We start from the raw sequence: 19225 nt of genomic DNA, 5'->3' as shown, positions 1-19225 counted from the left end.
GAAATCAAAAGGAGACAATAAGGAGAAAGGAGCAGGAAAAAAAGTAGTCAAAGAAATTATGGCTGGATAATTTTTGGCCCAGGCAACTGAAACAATGGAGTTGCCTTCAACTGAAATGAGGAAGGCTGTGGGTAGAGTAGGTTTTAGATGAGGTGATACTTATAATCCAGTTTGGGGCATGTTAAGCTTCAGATGCCTTTAAAATTCTTAGAAGAAAATACAAGGAAAAATATGATGTTGGATCTGACAATGGATTCTTAGGACATCAAAAGCCTGAGCATTGACAAATATAAACAAATAAACTGGACATCATCAAAATGAAAAACATCTGTGCTTCAGAGATCATCATCAAGAAAGTGAAAGGTAGGGGCGCCTGGGTGGCTCAGCTGGTTGAGCATGCTCAGGTCATGATCTCGAGGTCGGTGAGTTCGAGCCCCGAGTCGGGCTCTGTGCAGACAGCTCGGAGCCTGGAGCCCGCTTTGGATTCTGTGTCTCCCTCTCTCTCTGCCCCTCCCCCACTCATGCTCTCGCTCTCTCTCTCTCTCTCTCTCTCTCTCAAAAAATAAACAAACATTAACATTTTTTAAAAAAAAAAGAAAGCGAAAGGTCAACCTCCAGACTGGGAGAAAATATTGCAAATGATGTATCTGATAAGAGACTTGTATATATCTAGGATATAAGAACTTTAACAACTCAATAGTAAAAAGACAAACAGCCCAATTAAAAAATGGCCAAAGGACAGGAATAAAACATTTCTCCAAAGAAGATATACAAATGGTCAATAACCACTTGAAAAGATATTTGACATCATTAGTCATGCAAACCAAAACCGTAATAAACATTATTTCATATCCACAAGGATGGCTGTAATTAAAAAATAGCCAATAACAAGTGCCGCTAAGGATATGGGGAAATCAAAATGCTCACACATTGTTGGCATGAATGTAAAATGGTTCAGCCACCTTGGAAAACAGTCTGGCAGTTCCTCAGACAGGTAAACACAAAGTTACCATATGACCCAGTAATTACACTCTTAGGTATATACCCAAGAGAAATAAAAACCTATGCCCACAAACACTTGTACATATTGATAGCAGCATTTTTCATAACAACCAAAAGGTAAAAGCATAATAAATGTCCATCATCTGATGAGGGAAAAAGCAAAATGTAGTGTGCCTATACAATAGAATATTATTCAGCCATAAAAAGGAATAGAGTTCTGACATGTACTACAACATGGATGAACCTTGAAAACCTTACACTAGGTGAATGAAATAAGCCAGTCACAAAGGACCACATATTATGTGATTCCATTTGTAGGAAATGTCCAGTATAGGCAAATATATAAATACATAAAGTTGATTAGTAGTTGCTTAGGGCTGTGAGGAATAGGAAGATAGGGGAACAATAGCCAAAGTATATGAAGGTTTCTCTTTGAGGTGATGAAAAGTTTCTAAAATTGACTGTGGCAATGGCTGCACATATCTATGAATATACTCATAACCATTCAATTGTATGCTTTAAATGGGTAAATTATATGGTATATGCATTATATGTTAATAAATCTGTTTTTAAAAACTTGATGGGTTAAACCAGAGACCAGGCAATTTTTTTTCTGTAAAGAACCAGGCAGTAAATATTTTAGACTTCATAGACCATACGATCTCTGTTACAACTGCTCAACTCTGTTCTTGAGTGAAAATAGTCATAGACAATATGTAAATGAGTAAGAGTAGCTCTGAACCAATAAAACTTTATATTTATGGACACTGAAATTTGAATTTATGTAAATTTCACATGTCACAAAACTCTTCTTTGGATTTCCCCCCAACTATTTAAAAATGTAAAAGCTATTGTTAGTTTATAGACTGTACAAAAAACAGGAAAGGGGTCATAGTTTGCTGATCCCTGGACTAGCACCTACTCCCTCTATTACAGCTTCAGGTATTAAGGAACTCTCTCTCCCTTACAATTCCCATAAAGAAGAATCAACTTTGATTCCTCTCTCAGTCTCTTCTCCATATTGCTATCCCTAGGCATGGCGTTCCAAGATTCTCAGACATGCATCCAGCCAAGCACTTAATAGCAGGAAAACCTCCTGGACTCCATTTCCAAAATAGAACACCTGACAAAAGAGTTGAGTGTTCACCATGTGTCCCTTTTAAATCCCACTTAACCTTTAGGCAGTGAGAGGATAGGGGGAAAGGCTTGGGAACAGAGAATATAAAGGAGTAAAATGGGGGCACCTGGCTGGCTCAGTCAGTCGAGCATGCAACTTGATCTTGGGGTTAAGAGTTCAAGCCCCAGACTGGGTGTAGAGCGAACTTAAAAAAAAAAAAAAAAGAGCAAGACAAACTCGTGTTCCTCTTTAACAACATTCTGTCTCCTAATCAACTGTAAAAGGGAGAATTTAGGCTTATGTGTCAAACAACAATACCAAAACAAAAACAAAACTGTCCTTAAGAACAAAATCTATTAGGGCATCACAGTACCACAAGAGAAGGCAGAGGGAGTAGTGAAGACATTAGGGGTTCTAGAAGCCTTTATTAAGAGGCATTTATTCATGGGGCGCCTGGGTGGCTCAGTAGGTTAAACATCTGACTCTTGATTTTGGCTCAGGTCATGATCTCCCGGTTCGTGAGTTCAAACCCCACATTCGGATCCGTGCTGACAGTGCAGAGCCTACTTGGGATTCTCTCCCTCTCCTTCTCTCTCTGCCCCTCCCTTGCTTGCACTGCACTCTCACTCTCAAAGTAAATAAACTTTAAAAAAAAAAAAAAAAAAAAAAAAGGAGGCATTTATTCATTCATTTGCCCAACCAGCCATTTACTGGGCATGACTCTGTGACATTCCTTGTGCTGGGATCCAAGGACACAGAGATTAATCAGACCTGTGGAAAGCACCAAGGTAAGACAGATACAGAGAGGAGAGTCAGTCCTTGAAAGCAAGAACCACTGTTGTATGTGGAGGAAGGGGCTATGGCTCAATCCCCAACATAGAGCCCAGAAACTCTCTCTCCAATCCTCCCAAACCCACACTGCCTTAGATCCCACAGAGTTTTCCACCCTGCACTAGTTAGCGAGATTGCTCACCACCCAGAGACATCACAAGGCTTGTGAAGTGAAATAGGAAAAAATCTCACAGATACAGACTATAATCCCATCTCTACTACTTATTCACAATGTCACCATAAGCCTATAAAATGCAGACAACCTCAAAGTGGCAATGTGGAGAAAATGAGATCATGTAAGGCACAGTCCCCCACAGCGCCTATACATAGGAGGTGCTTCATAAATGTTTGACTATTTTGAACCCAGATCCCTTGGCAGGAGGGCTCATTCCAGCACCCGGCCTCTGAGTCCCAGAGACTTCTAATCTTAGCTCCTCCTCCTCCCCAAGACGCCAGGTGGCGAGATGAAAGAGGACCCAGTCAGCGCCACACAGCGCCACACTGCGCCACACTGCCTTGTTCACACCTATCTGACCTACACCTGGGAGAGCCTGGCGTTGCCGGGCATGGAAGGGAAAGAGAAGAAGCTGGATAACAACACCACTAGTGACATTTTCATGCAGCACCATGGTTTACAAAGGATTCTTAACATTCATTATCTTATTGGAGCCACATACCAGCCATTGAAGATGCCCCTTTCTTACAAAGAAACTTTTCTCTAAACACCTCCCTACTTGATGTCTCCCAAACTTGTCATATATTTTGCGTCCTGCCTTTACTCATAAGTTCCTCTTTTCTGCTTCTCCTTCTTTTCATCAGTAAGCCCTGTTCATCTTTAAAAATCAAGGTCAAGGGGTACCTGGGTGGCCCAGTAGGTGAAGTGTCTAACTCTCGGTTTCAACTCAGGTCATGATCTTGCAGTTTCATGAGTTTGAGCCCCACATCGGGCTCAGGCTCTGCACTGGCAGCGCAAAGCCTGTTTGTGCCTACCCACCCCCCCACCCCGCCCCGCTCCTTCCCCACTTGTGCTGTCTCTGTCAATAAATAAACTTTTAAATAAATAAATAAATAAATAAAACAAGTTCTAGTTTCACCTGCTCTGCAAAGCCCACCCCAGACATCCTGTCAATTAGAATGAGCCCCATCTCTGTTTACAATCCTTGTAGTTCATCATCTTTGGGATAAAATCCAAGTTCCTCAGTATGTTAAGAATCTGGCTAATGCCTGCCATTTCCACTTCAACTCATCTCCAGCCTCTCCCTCCCTGTCCCACTGTGACATTCTATGCTTGAATTAAAGAAACCTGTGACTTCACAGATCCAAGGACATCACTCACGTTCCTTCACTTGCTAAACCTTTCTCCCCTTTGTCCCAGGTTAACTCCTATTCATCTGCCAAAATTAAACTCAGCCATTACCTCTTCTGGGTTGTATTTCCTGGAATCCTAGGATGAATTAAATTCCCTTTTCTTTTTTTTTTTTTTTTTTTTTTCAACGTTTTTTATTTATTTTTGGGACAGAGAGAGACAGAGCATGAACGGGGGAGGGGCAGAGAGAGAGGGAGACACAGAATCGGAAACAGGCTCCAGGCTCTGAGCCATCAGCCCAGAGCCTGACGCGGGGCTCGAACTCACGGACCGCGAGATCGTGACCTGGCTGAAGTCGGACGCTTAACCGACTGCGCCACCCAGGCGCCCCTAAATTCCCTTTTCTTAAAATTCCAGAGCATGCAGTACCAATCCCTCATCACAACACCTATTAGGACACGTATGTTCTTCTGCCTCACTAGTTATATGAGCTCTTTGCAGGTAGAAAGTCTTTGCATCTCCAGCGTCCAGGAGACAGCAGACACAAAATACGCTTGGAGAAGGAAGAGAGAAAAAGAGAAAGAAGGGGCAGTAGGGGAGGACATGAGAACAAATAATGGGGGGTCATGAGTCCTCAGGTGGATCAGACATCGCACTGAAAACCCGTTGTTTCTACTGCCACAGAGGACACTGGATGTGGTACACATGCACAGACATGCACGGAGAGACCTGCATAAACAAACACAAACACCGGTTAGGTCTGATGGCCTTGCAAGCCAGCCGCTGACTCCTCCTTGGACAGGAAGATTCAGAAGCTTGATACCTGCAGCAGGGCTGTCCTCTCTCTGCTGGCTTGACCATTTCTGGCTGCTAGATGACCCACCCCTGCACTCTGCCTACCACTTTACAGAGTCCAGATCCAGCCTAGATTAACAGCGTCTTTGGGTTCCCGATTGTACTTCTAACTCTGTTTTTATCTCCAGGTCCCGCATATTGTGCTGTTGCCTAACCATTTGTTCCTAACCTTCTCTTTGATCCTTGACCTGGCTTATGGGCTTTCTCTCAAGTCCTATTTCCTCAGCTTGGTTTCCTCCCTCCCTCTGCCTTTTTTTTTTTTTTTTTTTTTTTAGTTTATTTATTTTGAGAGGTCAGGGAGGGGCAGAGACAGAGAGATGGAGAGAGAGAGTCCCAAGCAGGTTCCTACCTGTCAGCGCACAGCCCAACAAGGGGCTCAATCTCAGGAAGTGTGAGATTACGACCTGAGCTGAAATTGAGAGTCAGACACTTAACCAATGGAGCCACCCAGGAACCCCTCCCCTCCCTCCACTTCTTGTCATACACACAGACACGTCTAAATACAAAAAGACACACACAAATACAAAAAGGCATAAAATGATGTACACACACATACAAAGAAACAAACACAAAGGCACAAAAAGACACATACACATATATAGACACACACACAGAGGAGTTTTACAAATCTACCTAATCTCTGTCATCAACAGGATTGCAATCCAGAACAGACAAAGCCGACTCACCAACAAAGAATGGGGAAGGAAAACGACAGTCTGCGTAGTGAGAACGAATTCCCCTGTCAAAGCAAACCGTCTGGGTTTTCCTGGAAACATGAGCGGTACCATCTGGGGGAGCTGCTGCTTCATCCTGTATCTGGCTAAGGCACTGGGACAGATTGCAAACTAGGCCTACTCCCTCTGATGTGTAGCTCAGCTTGTCTAGCAACTGGTACCCTTCCCTGAGTGCTGGCTGACAATGTATCTTCTGCTACACCAGCACGTTAGTTGACCTCACCCTTATTTCTCTTGCAAACCGCAGCCTTCCCCCCCCCCCCCCCCCCCCCCGCAGCCCCTGTGCACACCACCATTACAGTCCTGAAAACGTGCTATTGTTGTTGCCAGTTTACATGTCTGCCTCTCTCACCAGCCTGAGGGCTTATCAATAGCAAAGAGTATCTTATTTTCATCTCTACTTTACAGATGAGGAAAGTGAGGCTCCAAATTACTCACAGATCTACATTGCAAAGTTTGGATTTGAATTCAGGTCAGACGCCAAAGCTTATGCTTAGACTTTTAAGAAGTCAATGTCCACATACTTTATTCTAAAAAACTCACAAGAGTTTGGACTGAATGCATGAGCAAGGCCACAGAATTTGAACTCAGTGGGGGTTGGTAGGTGAATGCTACAGCCGCCCTACAATTAAGTATTTACAAGGAAAAATGGGGGACAGGTCATTCCCTTAGCCTAAGGACCAGGTTTCACCTGAAGAATGATGTCATTCACAGTATCACTCATCTCTGTTCTGTCCAAAAGGCCTGAGCAGACTTCAAACTGTGCTTTACCTACATTAAGGGCAGGAGGTCAGAATGTTCTGCAGGGAAAGAGATAAGATAGTGATTGCACCAGGAGACCAGCAGGAAGCTGGAAGGCAAAAAACCAGAGAGATGCCTCCAAACTGTAACAATCCTTCAGGTCAAAGAAGAATTACTGCAGCAACAGAAATGTATACACAGAAACCTATGCTGAGGTTATCTGAAAAATTGTTTGCAATTATTTCTTTTCTGCCCTACTTGCTGCATATAGTAAACATTAAAAAAAAAAAAAAAAAAAAAAAAAAAAAAAAAAAAAAAAAAAAAAAAAAAAAAGCAAAAGCTCCAGGCTGTCAAACTTATTCAAAGAGGAAGCCAGGAAATCTATGTTCAGGATTGGGTCCAGAGACCAAGAGGAGAGGTCTGCTTCCCATGGGCCAGCATGGCAGCAGCAGTGGGAGTCACAGGAAGGCCTGGAGCACAAGGTGAATCCAGGAAAAATAATACCAGGGCTACTTAGCCAAGTGCCTCTGACATGTCCCCTCCTGAAGCTCCATATAGCAAGTGCCAAGAATCTGATTCAGGTTACTGGTATGTGGGTGAGAAGGAATTACCACCTGGGCTCTCCCCATAGCTTTCTTGCCATCTTAGCTTTCCCATAAGTGACAGCTACAAAAAAGAAAAAGGGAGGACAGGAAGGAGGTGGGAAGGGAGGAGGAGGGAGAAGGGAGGATGGGAGGGAGGGAAGCGGGGAGGCGGGGAGAGAAAAAGAGGAAGGATTCTCCCAAAGAGAATGTCCCAGGGCTCTTCAGTCTGGTATCCTCAAAAGCCATCCATACCTACCCAGAAATAAACAAACTAGCTATCAGTTAGCTAACCATGGATCTCTGCTTACAGAAACCATGGCACTTCAGACTTAGAAGCACCTCTGCATATCTGTCAAAGTTAGGAGTGGGGGACACTGAGACAGAAATCAACACTGTTTTCAAAGTGTTTATTCTATAGAGTCCTAGGGGTTCCTATGGGTTGGGCTATATAGCAAGGCAAGTGGGAGGTGACCGTAACACCAACAAATGTTGTAGTGACAATTTTATTTTTTTAACATCTTTATTTAGATATAATTTACATACCAATTTAGTGGGCAACTCAAGAGTTTTTAGCATATTCAGAGGTGTGCAACCTCACCACAAGTTTAGAACATTTTCATCAGGGGCGCCTGGGTGGTTCAGTCAGTTGAGCCTCCAACTTCGGCTCAGGTCATGATCTCACGGTTCAGGAGTTCGAGCCCCATGTCAGGCTTTGTGCTGACAGCTCAGAGCCTGGAGCCTGCTTCGGATTCTGTGTCTCCCTCTCTCTCTCTGACCCTCCCCAATTCATGCTCTGTCTGTCTCTGTCTCAAAAATAAATAAACATTAAAAAAAAATTTTTTTTTAAAAGAACATTTTCATCAGCCTGATGCAGATCTGAGTTGCAATAACCCCCAAAACAGGTAACTATGTGCTAATTTCAGTCTCAGTTTCCTTATTGGTTATATGGAAAGATTAGTACCTGCCCCACAGGTTTCTTGTAAAGATTCCATGAGGGAGTATATGTAAAGCAGCCACCTCAGGCCAGGTGGGCAGAAGCAGTAGCAGGAGGAGAAGACACAGTGGTGCTACCACTGTGAACGAAACCACAGGCTGGGCACTTTCTACACATGATTTCATTTCATCTTGGCTATAATCCTTCAAGGCAGAGACTACTGCCCCCATGTGACCATGAGAAAATGAAAGCTCACAGAGATTTAAGAAACTTTCCAAGGTCACGCAACTCACAGTTGATGAAAGTACACCTAAAACCCTCATCTTTCTTGCTCCAAAGCCCGTGTGTACTTTTGCTCAGTCACATAGCCTTTCAGCATTCTGTGTCTTTTTTTTTCTTGTGTTCATCTCTGCCCTCTTTGTACATGTTTTTCTCTAAGTCTCCCCTATTATTTTATTTATTTTTTTATGTTTATTTATTTTTGAGAGAGAGAGGCAAAGACAGAGTGTGAGCAGGAGAGGGGCAGAGAGAGAGAGGGAGGCACAGATCTGAAACAGGCTCCAGGCTGAGCTGCCAGCACAGAGCGTGGGGCTCGAACCCACGAACCATGAGATCATGACCTGAGCCAAAGTCGAACGCTTAACCGACTGAGCCACCCAGGTGCCCCTAAGTCTTCCCTATTATTTTAACTACAGTGATTTCACCTCCGCCCAGATTCTGTATGTGATTCACAGCATAGGGTAGAAAGATAAGGAAGGGGTCACAGAGGTCAGACACACACATCATACACTAAGCAATATCATATCTGTATCCTAGACCCTAGCTCTCCTAGAAACATCCCACCACTGAGCCGGCCACCATCCTGGCCAGGAACTCACAAATCCAAAGCACCCTGCCCCACTACCACTGGCCAGCCAACCCTGGACTCTAGCTCTGCCCTAAGGAAATAATTTAAGGGGCACTCAGTGATAAGACAGGATCACTGCTTTCAAATTCAAATTTCAAAAAAAACTTAACTCATCTCCTTTGTGTGTAAGGCCCTGTACCAAGCACTGTGTGAGACACAGTGATAAATAAATAAGACCTGGTTCCTGCCCCTGAAGGCAATCACAATCTAGTCAGACAGACAACTAATTACAATACAGAGCAGAGCGATATGCCAAATGAGAGATTCATGCCAATTACTTCCCACATAAAGAAACAATAAGATTTCTAGGAGAAAACATTTAATCTAGGCCAGCAGTTCTCAACCAGGGGCACTTCTGTCCCCCAGGGCAATCGGCAATAGAGATAATTTTGGTTGTCACAACTTCTGGGGTAAGGAGTGATGGTGGAGGTTTGCTACAACATCTAGTGTATAAAGGTTAGGGATGCTGCAAAACATCCCACAGTGTACAAGATAGCTCCCTACAACCAAGAATCATCTAGCCCAAAATGCCACTAATGCTGAGGTTGAGACACCCTGATCTAGGCTTTGGTGGATGAGTGGAATTTTTACAGGCAATAGGAGAGGCAGAGAGATGCTGAGATGAAAATGTATCTAAAGCAAAGGCACAGTGATAGGATAGAGAGAACATATTGGAAGTGGTTTCAGGATAAAGTAGGGGAATGCAGTGTAACGTGAACTAGTTAGGAGAGCTAAAGGCAGATTGTGGGAGCACCGACAGGCAGGTTTAGATAGTGAAGACTAATTTAGTAAGTAAAGGCAGGCCACTCTTATAGTTAAATGGCCTCTAAAAGACAATTAATAACACCTAGCTCATAGAGTGGTTGAGCATTAAATGACACTGTACGAGCCATCAGCTGGAACATGGCTTGACAGGTGGTAAGGATGGTCCTCTTCCATTGCATTCCCTTTACAAGGGAGAAGTAATGATCAGAGTTGTGCTTCAGTAATTCCAGTAAGAGTGCAAAAAAGACAAACTTATAGGTAAGATAATACAATCAAAATCATTAGGGCACAAAGCAAGACATTCTAATTACGTGCTAAATTGAGTTGATATAGAATGTGTGCTATGGGAATTGGTACGGGGATGAGAGAAATCGGTGGGGGTGGGAAAGCCAGGGAAAGTTCACACACGAAAAGTGAGTCTGGAGCATTCCAGAGGACACCTAAGACAGATACGGACAGGGCCAAGGGTTGAAGGGAGGGATATAAGAAGTTAACTCCAGCTAGGGAGAACTAGCTGAGCAGAGAAAGGGGCCTGCAATAAGCATGGAACAGCTATGAGACAGTGAGGACCAGGGTCAGACCAGAGAGGTAGGAGGTAGGTGCAGAGAGTCTTTTTTTTTTTTTATTTTTTATTTTTTTTTTATTTTTGGGACAGAGAGAGACAGAGCATGAACGGGGGAGGGGCAGAGAGAGAGGGAGACACAGAATCGAAAACAGGCTCCAGGCTCTGAGCCGTCAGCCCAGAGCCTGACGCGGGGCTCGAACTCACGGACCGTGAGATCGTGACCTGGCTGAAGTCGGACGCTTAACCGACTGCGCCACCCAGGCGCCCCATGGTGCAGAGAGTCTTAAGAAAGACCAAGGCCAGATTTGAAGGGATGGAGTGCTAGACACAGATAGTCCGAAGGAATAAGAAAAGAAAATCATGCAGGACACATGAAACCAAAACGTAACTTAGGAAGACTGCTGGCAGCATGAACAACACGGGCTGGTAAAGGGACACTAGAGGCAAGAGAGCACTTGGAGGTGTCTACAGCTGTCTGGATGTAAGGAAATGAGGCCCAAAGGCAGAGGAGGGAAAACAATTATTATTAACCATGCTGATAACTTCTGGGCATAACTCAGTTACTCACCCTCATCCAAATTAGCCCAGCCTGGCCACAGCACTGCTTATACGCAAGAAGCACAGAGGGCTTCTCCCTCCCTCCTTACATACCACCTCCCACCAAGTCCAATTCCTGCTGGCCTCTGGGGTTTGCAAGTGGAGGCGCTCCTCTCAAAGTTGAGTTCCCCCAGCCCTGATTCCACTTGGTGCGAGGTTCCATCCTTCCCGACTCACAGAGCCTCCCACAACCAAGCATGCCTCTTGGTGGGGCAGTGAAAAAGGAGGAAAGCAAGTCAACTCCTACCCTGCTAAAGTCAAACAGATCTGGTGACAGTACTATAATACGGCTTTGTTGTTCGAAACTCCTCTAGCCTTCCACATGGGTGGGGGGAAATGAGAAGTTCTCACATAAACCTTTTTTAAAGCACACAGGCATACAGACAGGAGACTAGGGGGAGCGGCTAGAGGAGTTGCAGCCCCTAGAAAAGCTAGGCCCTGCTCTGTCATGCCCCATCCCCTTCACAGCAGCTACTCAGGCGCACATAGAACTGCCTCCTGTGGTGCTCTGGTCCTAGTCAAGTCAGCCAAGCTGCTGGGGGTGGCTCCCAGAGCTGAACACTGTGGTGCCGGTGCTGTGGGATGAGAGAGCTGATCTGGAAGTCTTGCCATATAGGCTAGCCCTCGCTATCTGTACCACCACCCCGAGGGAGGAAAAACCATGAAATCCTGTGTCAGCCCTTTGCGTGCATTAAATTCTTACAACAACCCTGCAAAGATCTCCTCAATCAGTTGAGTAAACTGAGGCTTGGAGAGGTGAAGTTACTTGCCTTTTTGTCACATAGTAAGTGGCAAAGCCAAGTTTTGAATACAGGCCTGTCTGCATTAAAATGTATGTGCTTTCTGATGAAAACAATAACAATAATAATAATAGCAAAAACTAACCATTACTGAGCCTCTTCCATATGCCAGGCATGGTACTGAGTGCTCTGTATGCATTATTTCATTTAATCTTAGCAACTCATGAGATGCCTACTCTTATCACTCCACTTCCAATGAAGAAACTGAGGCTCAAGGAGATGAAGTAACTTCTTCAAGTTTCCATGGCTGCTGAAGGCAGAGCCAGGTTTAAACCTAGGTCTGTGTGGCTCCAGAGCACCACTTCTCAACCCTGTGCTATGCTGCTACACCACACTGCACAGACACTAACAAAAGCATAAGTTGATTTTGCAGCTTCCTGGGCTCATACTGCTACCTAACCATCCACTCCCCCCCCCCCCCCAAAATGTGTGATCACACCCTTGCTCAAGCCTCCCTTCTCAGCCAGACACTATGCTGCTACCCAGATAACAGCCAGTCATTCCACCCAATGATTAAATTAAGCACATATTCTGTACAGGGCTCTGCTGGGCATTGGGGAAACAAAGGCAAAATAACCAAATAAGGCCAGTCCCTGCCCTGAAAAGTCTCACAGTCTGGTGAGAGAAACACATCAGTTAAACAAACATTAAAATACAACTGTCAGATACAGGTAACTTTCTGGGAAATACAGAAGAAACAGAAAGGGGAAAAGCTCAGCATTCAAGCTCAGCATTCACTGAGCTTGAATTGTATGTCTGGTACTATGCTGGTGACTTTTTTCTTAACTAACATATGATGAAATTAACTTTGGAGGGGGGGGTCAGGGGTATATAGTCATATGAGTTTTGAAACATATTTAGATTCTTCTAACTGTCCCACAACCCAGACACAGGAAAATTCTATTACCCCCCAAAATTCTGTCATTCTGCCCCTTGATAATGAAACCCTCCCCACATTCCTAACCCCTAGTAACCACTGGCCTAACTCCCATCCCTACTTTCTCAGAATGTCATGTAGATGGAATCATACAGCATGTTAACTTTTTGAGTCTGCTTTCTTTCCCTCAATATAAGGCCTTTGAGATCCATCTATGTTGTGTACATCAATAGTTCATTCCTTTTAATTGCTGAGCAGTTTTCCATAGTTTGTTTATCCATTCACACATTGAAGGACATTTGCTTTGTGTCCAGTTTTTGGCGCTTATGAATAAAGCTGCTATGAACATTTGTGTACAAGTCTTAGTGTGAATATAAATTTTCATTTATCTATAGGGATAAATACCGAGAAGCAGAATTGCTGGAGCATGTAGTGAATTGTGTTTAACTTTCTAAGAAACTCTATAAGCAAAAGTTCTAGTGGCTCTACCTCCTCGCCTGGCACTTGGTGTTGTCCATTTTTTAATTTCAGACATTCTGATGGATGTGTGGTGCTATCATGCTGTGGTCTTAATTTGTATTTCCCTAATGGCTAGTGATATTGAGCATCTTTCCATGTGTTTAATTGTCATCCATATATCTTCTTTGATGAAGTGTCTGTTCAAATTTTTTCCCATTTTGTGTTGACTTGTTTGGTTTCTGTAGAGTTTGGGAGTTATTTGTGCTGGAAACTTTACCAGCACTTTTCTCCCTGAATTCTGACAATAGCCTGCAAGGGTAGGAATCATTAACCACCATTTTACCTGAGAAAATTAAAGGGGAAGTCACTAAACTACTATAATCACAGTTCTTCCTAATTTCAGAATTTTACTTCTCATTTAATTGCCTGTGACATACAGACCACTAGAATGCAAGCTCTATAAAAGCTAAAATCGTATCCATTTTGTTTGTTACAGAATCCATAGTCCTACAACAGGTATTCAACAAAAACTTGTTTAATGGCTGGATAAATGCCCTTGATTTTCCTTGTAGGGATCCAGTTGAAGGGACAATGGTTTTGTTTGTTTGTTTGTTTGTTTGTTTGTTTTAATATAACTTATTATCAAATTGGCTAACACACAGTGTGTAAAGTGCTCTTGGTTTTTGCGGTAGATTACTGTGGTTTATCGCTTACATACAACACCCAGTGCTCATGAAGGGACAGCAGGTTTGGACAGCCTCTGTCTGTCCACCTCAGACTGTCAGAACAACCTGACAGGACCATCCCACTGTAGCAAATCCATTGCCCACAGGCAGTGTCCCCACCAGAAGTCTCAGTAGAACACAGGTCATGAATTTCCATGCTGTTGGCTTGGTAGAACTCCCTCCCAGCCTTGCCAAGAAGGGCACCATCACCAATAATGCCACCTTGCTCATCTGAAGGGCCCACAATCCATAGCTACACTAACTAGGACAGAAGAAAACAAAGACAGTACTGGAGCAGCCAAACTGGCTGCCCCACATGCCAATGATTACATATTTCCTATAAAATGCCTGCTGAGTCTCAGTTTACCATACGTCTAATTTCATAGCTCACAGAGAAGTAAACAGAAATTAGAAATGGGGATGAATCAAAGAAGAGACAGGGAAATTATAAGAAGAAATCACAACAATGCATATAGGAATCTAAGCCCTGGGGTAGTTATAGAAGAGGCCTGATGACATGTTCTGAATGATCCAAAGAAAGTTAACACTCTGTTCACAATAATCTATAAAAAGAAAGACTTATTTCAAAAATGGATAAAATTTTACAAGATCCAGAACTGAGGTTATATAGTTCAGTCACCTGGAAAGCTTGCTGATATGAGGCTGAACAAATGAAGCCTGAAGATATCCCTTCAGACTTCCTCTAAAATCCTTGGGGAATCAGTGGTGCTTTCGAATGGTCATAAAAAGCTCAGGTCCATCATAGCCAGCACAACCAGGGTCACATCTCTGCTCAGTACCCGTGAGCCAATATTCTAAGCTCTGAGCGGTCCACCCAACATGCTAGTTAGAACCTGAACTCCAAGGTTGTCTCATATACGTTTAGACTGACTTAAGCACACATACTTTGCCACCATTACCTTCTCTTTCAAAGACAGTAGCTTGTAACTGATGGTGAAAACCCAGACTGGCAGGCCCCTCTCACCACCAGAGGCCTGAGCCTGCCGGGAGAGAAGTTGAAGCCAAGGCAAGGCAGAAGCTACACTGAAAAAGAACAGCTCACCACTGGCACAGAGAAGAGCAGGGTGACAGCTTTTGTGTTATTTTAGAACAGTTTGTGCTGATGAGCTTTTTGTTGTGGTAACATTCCTCTAAAAAGAACATTTTCTTCCTCCCCTCATTGACAAAGCAATTCAGCAGAAAGTGAAAAAAGAAGGAGGAGCGGGTGACAAGGATATCCAGGAATTTGTGGATCTTAGATCATATCACCTTCTTAATTGGTGTGCCACCTATCCCCCAGTCCTGTGGCCAGGCCCCCTGAGAGAGGGAAACCTCTAGTCTTCATTTGCGTCCAGGAACATGGTCCTTTTCCCATCGTGGACAAATAAAATCTGGATCCTTTGAGGGCCAGTGTCACTTCAAGATGCGACCAAAACTTTCATCACACCTGTTGTCCTTGCTCAAGAACCTACAATTGCCAGGTTCAATAAGTACTCATCTCTCAGCCTAGTCGCCTGGGCCCCACTTTCCTTTCCAGGTTTTTGTCCTTCAGTCCTCCACCATAGTCACTCCATCCAACCAAACCCACCCACCCTGCTCTAGTCAGAGCTCCCCCCCCCCACATCTGTGTTCACACTGGCTCCCTACTTACCACTCAGGCAGCCCCACCCCTTCCACTCCACCCAAATGTCTGCTTCTGCTCCAGGAAGTCTATTTTTCTCCTCTTATAAATTACTTAGACATTACCCAGTTCAACCTAATGCGAGGATCCCCTCTGCTAACCAATCAATAGAGCGCTGTATTCTACTTGCCCATCTTCCGTGACGGGGAGTTTACTACGTACCTACCAAGGAAGCTTCTCCTAAGACAAGATGGCACTATTAGACGATTCTTCATTCTAGAAGAATATGGCCATATTTTACTTTTCCCACATTGGTCCTGGTCCTGCCTTTAGTTTAAGAGAAACAATATAGCAGTACTTAATAGCACAAGCTTTGAAATCAGATCTGTGCTCATATCCAATGTTTCCTTGAACAAAATGCTTCACCTTTCCAAGGCTCCAGTCCTTGACAATAATACCAACTTCAAAAGGCTGTTATGAAAGGTAAAAGAGTAACTACCTTAACACCATGAGCTTAACACCATGCCTGGCATAGAATAAGAATCCAATGAAGGAGAGCTGGTGCTGCAGTTTTCATCGCCATCACCGTCATTATTTAAAAATCTAATTCCTCCACTTCTAATGTATGTGAGATACAAATTATATTACCTGGATCTGTTCTTTTCCAGGCTCAAGTTTCTTCACTAGACTGTAAATGATAGGAGGACAGATGTCTGTGTCCTATTTACTGCCACATCCCCATATCTACAACAGTGCCTGGCACATACATAATAAATACCTATAAATACTAAGTTCTACTGAATGCTCTCCATTTCATAGTGTCCATACCCTTCAGCATTCAGGTCACCCTTTTCTGTAGAGGCTCGCACTGTTCCAAATACCTTTGACAATGTGAGATCCAAGACTGAACTCAAAACTAGGCTTACCTCTTCCTCATGACATACACCATATCACTATTAAAGATTTGGCATAACTTGGCAGCTTCACCAAACTGCTGGCCCACGTTGAGCTTGAAATCAACTAAAACCTTTCGATCTTTCCACACATGATGACTTTGCACTCTGGGCTCTGTATAATTGGAACTGTAGTAATGCCAAAAGGTGAAACAATAACAGAGCTTTTTCCATCTAGAGTTTCCTCTCGCTCCTATTATCTGGACCACTCAACCAGCTCCCAGCAACCACAACCTGGAATTCAGAATAATCTTTCTAGGAACATGTGTTTCTTCCTCCTGAACAGACTATAAACTCCCAAAGGGCAAGATAATGACTGTTTTGATGTCTCTCCTACATGCCAACACAGGGCTGAGTACATAGCAAGTACAGACTGATGCCCTCCATCTGCAGCAGGATTACAGTATGGGTTCAGGGGAACTATAGAGACCGACCTCGGGACTCTCTCTCCCTCTCAAACAGCACAGCTCAGTCAGTGTTGTACTTCTAGCCAGTAGGCAGATGGGAGCCAGTCCAGGCATACAGACAGCAGGCCTGCACTCGGACAGGCTGGCTCCTACAGGGCTGTTCTGCTGAGAATCACTCCCTTTGACAGGAAGGAGCTCCTAGAGAACAAGCCAATACCAAGAACATCTCTCCAAAGGGAAGAGTGTCTAGGCAGCCTTCAGGGACTGTCCAAACAGGAAGAGAAGGGAGCCATGGCAGGGGGAGAGAGCTCACCTCATCGCTTTCTTCCACATCCACGTCACCATTGGCATCGTCGTCCATCAGCTTGTGGATGCTGCGGACTGCATCAAAGCTGAGCTTCTCATCCTCACTGTGGCACAGGGGCTTGTCAATCCGGCAAAACTCTGTACAGGAAAAGCAAGAGACAACATTACTGTGGGCACTGCTGGCCTCTGCTACCCACCTGTCTCAGTGCCCTTAGCCTCTAGCACCTCAAGCCTCGTGTAGCCACTTAAATAGCTATTTGTACAGTGAGAAAAGTGTTTCATCCAGTCTTCAACTCTCTCCCCCCAGGATGTGCTGAGTTCCCCCATTTAGGGACAATGTCCTATTATCCTGATGGCTCCCTGGCAGGAAAGTCAAGCATAAGGCTGGGAATACCCTGGGATCTAGACAAAGAACGTGAATAGGTAACTCACAAGAAAAAATATAAATGAGAGAAAATATAAATAGCCAATGAACACAGAAAAAAAACTTTTGCCTTACCAGTAAGCAAAGAAATACATATTCAAGTGAAATACCATTTTTAATCAGTCAATAAATAAATGCACGTGAATACAATCTTTCCAGAAACAGGAAGACAGCCCATTCATTGCAATGCCAAGATAATATGTAGTTTTCCTTTTGGTTCACTTTGTCACCGCTGGTAATAATAACACAATGCCAGTCACAAACTAACCGGAGAAACCCTTCACATGCTATGCCCGTCCACTGACAGCTATGGTCAGCGAATAGCTCTCAGACATCTAAGGTCCTGGGCACACCGGGTGCAACAGCGTGGCAGGTCTGCAGTACAGCTTCCCCCACCCACCGACACAGTCGTTAATGTGACACAAAAACCAGCACGAGAGCCGAGGCCACCTACTCCTCTCTTAGAACCCTGGAAAACACCGTGCACACACACAGCAGGCAGACCTGGCATCTAGTCTAGCTCTACCAAGTGAGCTTCTTGGTAGAGCTTCCCTTCTCCAGGCCTCCTTCTTCTTCCTGGAGAAGCTTCCCTTCTCCAGGCCTCAAGTTCACTATCTGAAAGAGATATTTTAAGTAAAGTTTCTAGTATGTCTTCCAATTCTTAGCTTCTAAAATTCCTCTTTCCCTTTGACCCTGATCTTGATTCCTTCTCTCCAGCAAAAACTCCTCAGATTACTCCCAAGGAAGAAGTTGTCACAGGAGAGAAAACAAGGACAGGGTAAAGAGGCTGTTGTGGCTGTGAGGCCTTCTCCGAGGCACTGATCAAAGTCCCAAAACACTCCAATCCATTTAATCATTCAGCTGACTGCTGGTCAGAGACAGGGAACAGACAGGACAAGTCAACTCTCTGTCACTCACGAGTTGCTCAAATCCTTTTCAAAATGAGGGAGAGATATAAATATTAAATGTGTCAAGTGTCCCAGATGTGACTCAATAAAAACATGTTGGATACTGGAACTCACAGATGTTAACTGATGTGCCCCAAATCAAAGACAGCTGAAGAGTCACAGCAAGGGCCCAGGTTTACTGACTCCCAGGTCGGTACTTCACCTATCTTTATGCCAAGGTGACCAAACAGCTTTAGCGTGGTTTCATCTTCCATTAGTCACAGATGGTAAGAAGCACACTGAAGAAATGGCTTTATGGAAGACAAAAAGTAAGCGGTGCCTGGGTGGCTCTGTCAGTTAAGTGTCCGACTTTGGCTCAGGTCATGATCTCGAGGTTCAGGGAGTTTGAGCCCTACACTGGACTCTTTTCTGTCAGCACAGAGCCCACTTCAGATCCTCTGTTACCCTCTCTCTCTGCCCCTCCCCCACTCACTCACACGCACGCGCTCTCACTCTCAAAAATAAACATTTTAAAAAAGACAAGTAAGAAGAATACAATACATGAAGAAGAAATATCTCCATGTAACTGTATATTCTACTACATTTGTCCCGCTAAGTTGGGAGTGGGGAGCGGAGGATGGGGTAAAGCGGTGGTGGTAGAATGCAGCCAAAGATTAAGGCATTGTTTCTCAACTTCCTCACCAACAAGAGCTCTTGGCATGATTGTGTCGTTTACCTATCCAAAAAAAATTGCAGTAAGTAATGACTGGTTCATAGGTGAGGGACACAGCACTGGGATTAGCATAACCAACATAATGTTTTCCTTCC

General features: G+C 44.1%; 1 protein-coding gene across 11 annotated transcripts in view; it reads right to left on the bottom strand.

The window, feature by feature from the left end:
* The window catches only part of STIM1 (stromal interaction molecule 1), a 183547-nt gene that overhangs the window by 64564 nt on the left and 99758 nt on the right, over positions 1–19225 (bottom strand). For all 11 annotated transcript variants that reach the window (XM_042905870.1, XM_042905872.1, XM_042905861.1 and 8 more), the window contains one exon: positions 17094–17224. In XM_042905870.1, coding sequence (XP_042761804.1) covers positions 17094–17224 — 131 coding nt within the window. The remainder of the gene's footprint in view (positions 1–17093; positions 17225–19225) is intronic.

Source organism: Panthera leo, chromosome D1 (genome assembly GCF_018350215.1).
Source record: "Panthera leo isolate Ple1 chromosome D1, P.leo_Ple1_pat1.1, whole genome shotgun sequence".
Classification (NCBI taxonomy): domain Eukaryota; kingdom Metazoa; phylum Chordata; class Mammalia; order Carnivora; family Felidae; genus Panthera; species Panthera leo.
This window is presented reverse-complemented; position numbering and strand designations above follow the sequence as displayed.